The sequence below is a fragment of the Pangasianodon hypophthalmus genome, chromosome 29, assembly GCF_027358585.1.
Source record: "Pangasianodon hypophthalmus isolate fPanHyp1 chromosome 29, fPanHyp1.pri, whole genome shotgun sequence".
Lineage (NCBI taxonomy): Eukaryota > Metazoa > Chordata > Actinopteri > Siluriformes > Pangasiidae > Pangasianodon > Pangasianodon hypophthalmus.
The window spans coordinates 7,007,620-7,016,371 of record NC_069738.1 but is presented as its reverse complement, the minus strand read 5'-3'; the positions used below and the strand labels follow the sequence as shown (position 1 = coordinate 7,016,371).

The 8,752-nt window shown below is 37.9% G+C and overlaps 1 protein-coding gene across 1 annotated transcript; it reads left to right on the top strand.

The window, feature by feature from the left end:
* Positions 1-670: 670 nt before the first annotated feature.
* On the top strand, positions 671-8,394 carry srd5a1 (steroid-5-alpha-reductase, alpha polypeptide 1 (3-oxo-5 alpha-steroid delta 4-dehydrogenase alpha 1)). Its single transcript, XM_026942444.3, has 5 exons — positions 671-1,110; positions 2,285-2,451; positions 3,111-3,212; positions 3,942-4,092; positions 5,014-8,394. The coding sequence occupies exons 1-5, from the start codon at positions 800-802 to the stop codon at positions 5,078-5,080; spliced, it is 798 nt and encodes a 265-aa protein (XP_026798245.3). The 5' UTR covers positions 671-799; the 3' UTR covers positions 5,081-8,394.
* Positions 8,395-8,752: the final 358 nt, after the last annotated feature.

The window sequence follows — 8,752 nt, the reverse complement described above, 5'->3', positions numbered from 1 at the left end:
ATTAGTAGTAGTAGTAGTAGTAGTAGTGAGAGTAGTAGTAGTGTCATTTGTAGTATATAACAGCAACAATTTAAACAAGTAAATAAATAAACGTAAATGGTAAATGGTAAATGTAAAACGTGACGAATTTGTAAATCTAGAATAATGCTAAATAATAATGCTAAATAATGCTCTTGTTGCTGTACATAAAAATCCTCGTAAATTATTCTATAAAAGATGCTGAGTGGTTTAGAAATAATAGACATGCACAGCGCATTCATCCCATTGGTCCATTTCTGTATATAAATCCCGCCCACCGTGCGCTGATTGGTGGTTGCTGTAGGAAGACAACGCATGGGTTTGGTGGAGCCGTTCAACATTAATAATAAAGCAAATAGATGTATTATGATGATAATGATGATGATGATTATTATTATTATTATTATTGTTAAATAAATAAATATATAAATAAATAATGCTACATTTGAAAACGTTGTAGAGCTTGAACGTAAATTATACTCCTTTAATTTAATACTCTGTAGATATAAATTTCTCCCCGGGTGTAGGTGTTACGATCTTCTTAAAATATGGTGTAAAAAGACGCTATTTAACGATTAGCCTAGAAATAATAGTATGCACAGCGTCTTCATCCTATTGGTTCATCCCATTTCTTGACGTAACCCCGCCCACCGTGCACTGATTGGTGGACGCTATAGGAAGACAACACCGGGGTTTAGTGGAGCCGCGCTGCAGCAACAAACTAGCGCGTTATTTAGTTATTCTCAATCATTTGTAACTGTTTTTATTTATTACAGAAGTCATGGAGAATATCCTGAGGAGACTGTTTTCCTCTGAAGAGGCAGAACTTTACATTTTAGACAGTCTTTCATATTTAATGTTGCTCATGGCACTTGCGACATGTGTAACTTTGCTCTTTGAGAATGTACCTTATGGCAGGTATACTTCCAGTAAATATGGCTTTCCGGTTAATGTCAAAGTGGCTTGGTTTATTCAAGAGCTACCTGCTTTTCTTGTGCCTCTGAGTTTAATATTATGGGCTTCACCCTTGAAGATAACAGATCTGCCTAACCAGCTCCTTCTTGGCATGTACTTTTGCCATTATGTCCAAAGGTAAGCAAATCCTAATATTTAATTTTCTCCCAATACTGCTCCTAAGACTTATATTCATTTCTCTAGCTCTTGTTCATTAACTGATCAATTGATTTAATGTATTTATTCTATAATCCATTATTACTCAGCTGTATTAAGGCAAGACACTGCAGGTGGATAGGGTAATTTTTTTAAACAATTGATAAAATGCTGATATCCTTACAAATATTTTTGTATTGGAACCTTAAATTTGCATTTATTTATGCAAATGAATCTTTGTCTAATGACGCGTTCATTCAGCGCTTTATCCTGGTCAGGGTTGCGGTGGATCCCAAGCCTATCCTGGGAACACTGCAAGTGAGGCAGGAATAAACCCTGGATGGGACACGCGCATTCACACACTCATTCACGCCTGGGGCAATTTACAGTCAGCAGTCCACCTTGCAGCGTGTTTGTGGGGGGTGGGAGGAAACCCGAGAACCCGGCGGAAACCCTGAAGGACATGGGGAGAACAAAACTCCACACAGACAGTAACCTGAGCTCAGGATTGATCTGATTAAATGTGCATAAATTTGCATACTTAATAAAAATCTGACACTCTCAAGAGAAAAAAAACCTTTCCAGAAAACTTTAGCATTTCTTTATTGTTTAATCAAGAACATATCATGCACTGTCAATATTTTATGGCATATTTTAGTATAAAATCTAACACTGATCCAAAAATTATTAACAATAATTAACCATTCCAATTATAAATAAGAGTGAACATGTAAAAGTTCGTGAGTGCAGGCCATGTAAAAAACTGAGATTCTTGATGTTGCATACATGACATGCATAATCATAATGAGACATAATTTGACACACACACACACACACACACACACATATATATATATATATATATATATATATATATATATATATATATATATATATATATATATATATATATATATAATAGAAAATGATGATTGTGTCAAGTGGGAGGAGCTTTAAACTTTAAAGTTTAAGAAAAGGCAAAACAGAGAAATAAACCTTTCCCCTTGAGTTTTGAGTTCTGATGAGTTTATCTTGACTACAGTCTAGGAGCAGATAGGTTAAAAATACAGATTAAACAAAAATCTGATAAATGATTGACCAAAATGTAGAGTCAGAGACCTGTAGTGTCTTGCCTTGTGCCATGTGCTTCTTTCAGGTCTCTCATATACCCGTTTTTAATCCGAGGAGGAAAGCCCACACCGTTTGCTTCATTTGCTCTGGCATTTGCGTTTTGCATTTATAATGGATATCTGCAAGTGAGATACCTGAGCCAGTATGCAGACTTCCCTCAGGGTTGGGTTTCACATCCCTGCTTCATCACAGGTGGGTAATGGAGTAGTGGCCTCTTTTAATGTATACTGTCTGAAAAGGCAATGCAGTGGTGCATAAAGTAGTGGACAGTCAGGTCCTGTTATCCATGCTGCTGGTTACTGGGTGAACGTCTGTGCTAGTGAACAGACTGTTAATCCCTTAGCCACTAACTGCTCAGCTCTACACGAGTCAAATCAACATGCTTTGGATAAAAGTAAGCATGTTGTTGCCCATTTGCCTCAAAGGTCAACGCACTGTGCAATTTGGCATGCTTTTCTGCTCACCATGGTAGTAAAGGCAGTGGTAGCTCAGTGGTTAAGACTACTGATCGGAAGGTCGGGAGTTCAATCCCCAGCATGACCAAGCTGCCACTGCTGGGCCCTTGAGCAAGGCCCTTAACCCTCAACTGCTCAGCTGTATAAAAGAAAATGAGATAAATGTAATTCACTCTGGATAAGGGTGTCTGCCAAATGCCATAAATGTAAAGAGCGGTTATTTTTTTGAGTTGCGGCTTATAGATGTGCTCAACTCATCCCACGCTTCTGGTAATTACATCAGATTGTATTTTATTCTCCTATGCACAAACATCATTTATCACAGCAGTCTGCTTCTGGCTGGGGGATATGATGAGGCTTATGTGATGGATTTGTAATTCATTCATTTTCGTGCAGGCTCCTGTCTGTGGCTTCTTGGATGGATAATTAACCTTCATTCTGACCACATTCTGAGGAACCTGCGCAGTCCAGGAGAAACGGGCTACAAGATACCCAGAGGTTAAAAAAAGAGAGAGAGAGCTTTCAGTAAATTGTGAATCATTATTTCTTGAAAAGAAACAGATGGATTTGTGTGCAGTCAGAAACAGTGACTAATGACGTACAGGTTGTTTTCTTTTTTATGCTACATACAGAATAACACTGAACAAACAGCTTGTTCATATCTGACATTAGCAATCTAACCAAAAACAGATGCTACAAAGTCAAATATTTCAGGTATAAGACAACATTTGACTATAATTTAAAAAATGTTAAAATAACAGTAAGTTAATTAAGAAACCTTCACACCAAACATTTGATGTATGATACATGACAATTATATTACAGTACTTCACAGAGTGCTAGCAAAAACAGTATTACGGTATTTAAAATCATTTGGAAAAAATATGAATTCAGTGATACTTTTATTTATAATCTACAAAATAAATTATTTAACAAGGATGAGGGGGTAGAAATATGGATTATTAATGTCCATTCACCTATTTAGTTACTGTGAATTATAGTGGATTTGGCTATTGTTATACTGATGATACCTGCCATATGAGAAAATTATATTCTGATATAATTAATCATGATATTTATAGTGTATCGCTTAGCCTCGGCTGAAACACATGTAAAGGCATTGTTGTCAGAGGTGCAGTTATAGAATACATCAGATTTTTAGAATTGTACAGCGTTGTGGTATAAATATAGTTAGCATATACTGAAATGACAGTATGTGTTTTGTAGGTGGAGTGTTTGAGTACGTGTCTGGTGCTAATTTTCTGGGTGAGATCGTGGAATGGGCTGGATTCGCTCTGGCTGCTCACTCAATCCACAGTTTTGCCTTCGCTTTCTTCACCTTCATCGTTCTTTCCAACCGAGCCATCGCCCACCACAAGTAACCTAAACTTGTATCTAACATATGTATATATAAATATATCAACATCTATATGAGTTCAAATTGAGTTCAACTGGTAAAGTTTTTTCTGGGTTAACCTACGTTCACACTGGCAAGCGACAAAGCGACACTTCGTTTTCTACGTATCTGAGTGACACGGAGCTGCAACTTCAGCGTCAGCAACAAGCGACATTTGGATTGAGATTTTCTCAACTCTAGGCAAATTTGGTATTAGGCGGTAAAGTAACCAATCCAAATGATTCTTCCCCACTCACTTTATTTCCTACTTGCAATCAGTTTCCATTTAAAGTTTAACACACAAAAATGAAAGAAACTATTATAACCACGGTTTCATCTTATCCCATCATATACGACCTCTCATTACATATAATATTATATACGTAATATATTCCAATATAGATATAAAGAGACATTACAATGAAAAATAAAGCTTGGAAGAAAGTAGTAGAGAACGTTGGTTCCTCTAGTGAGTGTGCGTAACAAGTACAGTGAGCTTACAGTGAGTGGGCAAAATAAAAACTATTACGAAGCCTAGCACTTAACCTGTAAATCAAATTTAAATACATACACAGAGAAACGACAACCGACACGAGCGACTTGTCGCTTGCTAATATGAATGCATGGTTAAATTTATGGGCTTGATTGTATATAATCATCATAAGAAAGTCTCAAATCATATTATCACTAAACGTATACTATATCATTATAGACAATGACATCCCAAATAATTATTTATAGAAGCAACTAATAATTTGAAATATACTACAAGCATTTGTAATATTTGGTAATACAGTTATCAACCCATCATTTTTATACCGTTCCCCTTCTGTATTAGTTAAATGTGCTGCTGTGCAGGCTCTGTTCAAGACCATAATCACTTTTCTCCATTTTGTCCTACAGGTGGTATCTTGATAAATTTGAGGATTACCCCAAATCAAGGAAAGCTCTGATTCCATTTGTGTTCTGAAGAAATAACAATACTACCCTCACATACAATGAAGAACATCCAAACTTATATTATATTATGAAATATAAGGGAATTTCTTATTGCGTTGAAATATTAAGCACCAGCTCAGGCCTGTTTGAGAATCAGATCACTTCTCATTGCCGAATCGCCACAGGCATTGCCAGTTAGTCCATTGTAAAATGTAATTGTGCAGGCATGAGTCATGGATAAATAATTACACCTCAAGGCCTGAGTTTTGCATCCTGTCATGCAAAACTGAGATCAAAATGGAGAGATGAACTTGCACAAAAAACTAATCTTCAAAGTTTTAATAATTGTTTACACATCTTAAATTCATTACAACACATTACAGCCTTTTTTCATTTGGTTGTGTAATACTCTCAACTATTTCCAACAATTTCATATGTAAAAACAAAAGTTTAAGACAAATTAGAAGACTTACATTTTTTTTTTCTTGAACTCATTGTTAGTAGAATAGGTGAAATAAAGCTTATCCTTAACCTTGAAATCCTCTAAATCTCTAAAGCCATCACTTATTGGTGGAAGAACAAAACTTCAGTTCTTAAGATCAAACATAATATCAGCCTGCTTTTCACAAGAATATTACATCAGGGTCTGTCAAAATGCAGTTCTTCAAAGTGCTAGAATGAGGGCTGTAATTATGCTCTGTTATTACACTTAAGCTCCAGCGAATGTCTGTTACAAAATTGTCTAAGATAAAGGCAGAAAGGTTGCACAAAACAAAGGTTGTTCTTTGCCAGTGCCAGGTCAACACATTGCAGGTTGTGGTTCTGCCTGTCAGAGCCAGCCTGCTGGCATGACTGGCCTTAACACTTACTTTTTTTTTTTTTCCTCTACTGCTGATTCTTTCCACTCTTTAATGGATTCAGTACCTACACCACAGTCCTGCTTGTGGCTACCCCTTGATTCCCACTGCTGTTTTCACTAGTTGTTGGAACGTCCTGGCATCATCTTCCCTGAGTAGATCTGCTATCCCAAATTGATGGACAGATTTGACACCCTCAGGCAGATCGCCTATGATTGGGGCTGGCCCCCTGGGCTGAATTGCCAACTAAGGACTAGCAGGAAACCCGTCTGAAGACAAGAGCTCTTTGCACATGGGCCTTGTATGACCTTAAGTGGAAGTTGTTCTGTGAATTGTGGTCACCTCAGTCACTGGACCCCATGTACTGCTCAATTCCTATGATACATACTTTTTTTTGGGGACTGCCAAACAGTGGCAGTTCTTCATCTACCCTAAAGGTGTGTGTGTGTGGGTGTGTGTGGGGGTGTGTGTGTGGGTGGGTGGCAGTCATTCCAGTGCACCACGGCACCATCTCGCTAGGGTCTCATAGGCTTATTACCGCCTTTGTAAGTGGAGTGAGGCACTTCTTCCTGCAAATGTCCCCTTGTAGCCCAGCTTGGAACCTCCCCTTGTACTGGACCCCCTTAAGTAAGGACCCTGCTTATGAGCCTCTTCATGATGCTGAGGTGAAATGGGTGTCTCTGGAAACTGCTTTCTTGCTAGTGATAACTTCAAAACTCCTAAAAGAGTTGGGGAGGTGCAGGTTTTGGCAATAAGCGTGCCTTGAATGCAGTGGTGGCCAGATAACTTTGGGCTGAATCCAGGTTTTCTGCCCAAGGTCATGTCACCAAACTTTGTTAATCAGTCTATTGACCTTGAATCCCTCAATGAGCGTGAGCCTGCGTAGCATTCCTTACTGTATCCAGTATGTGACTTACAGTGTTATTTGGACCAGAGGCAGCCATCAGATCCTTAGACCAACTGTTTTTTTTATTATGGTGGGAAGACACTTGTCTAAGGAAAGGCTGGCCCGGGTGGTAGACGTCATCACCTTGGCCTCTTGACAGCCTGGATGTACACCCCCTACTATTACTTGCCTGACTCCTTCTCATAGCCCATTTTTATAGAGCTGTGCCGATGCTACCTTGGCATTGCCATGCACTTTCTTCAGACTTTACGAAGTAACATCACCCTTTCCAGTGATGTGAGCACAGTAGGCATTTCTGAGCACCCTTCCAGGCAGACCTGTTTTCAATCATGTTGTTGGTATATGCTATCCAGGTGTCCTTCACCATGCCATGGGGTTAGGATGAGTGAAATACATATATAAATGTGGTTCTATGAGTCTTGAAAATTCTCCAAGGTCCCTTGTAATTTGCCCAATCTTAGTGACAAGGTTCCAGAAAATGATTTCTGTGTGGTGGTTTAATGGTTATGGACCTTCATAGGAGGCATTGTGCAGGCAGAAGGTTATTAATCTGAAACAATGAGATGTTAAAGGATGGATAATTACAGTAACACATGGCATAAAAGGAATATACATGAATGAGATGAGTAATTAGCTCAAATACTCAAACAGTGATTTTGACAATTCTTGGTCTGTTCAGCTTGTGATCAATGGGAACTATTCAATTGTAATTAATTTATTGAATGATTTGAATGATTTTAAAGCTTGTATAAAATAAAGCCATCATTTTAATGGTGACATGAAGGAAGCCTTTTCTCCGTCATCCTATAAAAGAAATGGATTGGCCTATTTCCACCCGTCTGTTATGCCAACACTGTCACACTTAGGGACGCTCTGAGGTGGAGAGGCAGGCACAGGCAGGATTTATTCATCGGTGGAAGAGGGGATCTTAGCTCTGCTGCTGTGTTAACTTAATATACATAACTTTACACAAACTGAAAGATGGTCTTTCAACAGATTAAAGCCTGTTCAGGACTTGACCATTGGTTTTAGGGATTCACTCTGATATTTGACAGAAGGAATGTGCCCATACAGGGTGTATTCCCAGCATGCACCTCATGTTCCCAGGATAGGCTCTGGATCCACAGTGACCCTGACAAGGATAAAGCAATTATGAAGAAGAACGAATGAATGTTATCTTTTCATCCCTCTCACTATAATCTAAGACTGTAGATGCAGAAAATGAACTATTGGTTGGGGGGTATCACCCTGAAAACAGCTAATTCACAGGGACATGTACAGTGGACAGTCTGCATAATCTAAGGCTAACAATGAAAGGATACAAAAAAAACATTTTTTACAAGGTGAAGTTTTCTGTGAGAAGTTTGTTTAACAATGAGGAGGAGGAAGGAGCTTTGTAACAGTAGGAGCTTTGTAACAGTAGTTTTTTTTATCATGAGAAGGTCTTCGAGATAGAGGACTTTCAGCTTCTCTGTGTTTTGTGTTGTTTTATTACCTTGTTTAAAGCTGTTATAACATGTGATAACTTGTCTCAGGAAGGTTCCACAACATTGAATGTACCTAATAAACAGTTCACAATCATGACATGTCATTAGTAAATTAAAAAATTGTAATCATTGGCAAATTGATGTTGTTGAAGAGGTATAAAATACTTCGGGACATGCTGTTACAGGAAATTAATCCACTTTGATGTGGTACCGGTGGTAATGTATCACAAAACCACATGGTGCATTCTTTTCCTATAACAGCATGCCCCATTGTGTTTTATTTTTATTTTTACATATCAGATGTACATATGATGAAATTTTAAGAGACAAATCTTTTTTTTTTTTTTAAATTCATTGGTTCTTTTTTTTTCTGGACATAAAGATATGGACCTACATGGCCTAATTGCAATATTGTTAAAAACACATTTCTATGTAATCTGGGGAAAAAAAAG

What these genes read in the sequence shown, in the direction of transcription:
- srd5a1 (XM_026942444.3), top strand. Translation starts at nt 800, where the DNA reads ATGGAGAATATCCTGAGGAGACTGTTTTCCTCTGAAGAGGCAGAACTT. An exon ending in ACATCCCTGCTTCATCACAG is followed by an intron (nt 2,452 to 3,110) that starts GTGGGTAATGGA and finishes ATTTTCGTGCAG; the next exon opens with GCTCCTGTCTGTGGCTTCTT. An exon ending in CGAGCCATCGCCCACCACAA is followed by an intron (nt 4,093 to 5,013) that starts GTAACCTAAACT and finishes TTTGTCCTACAG; the next exon opens with GTGGTATCTTGATAAATTTG.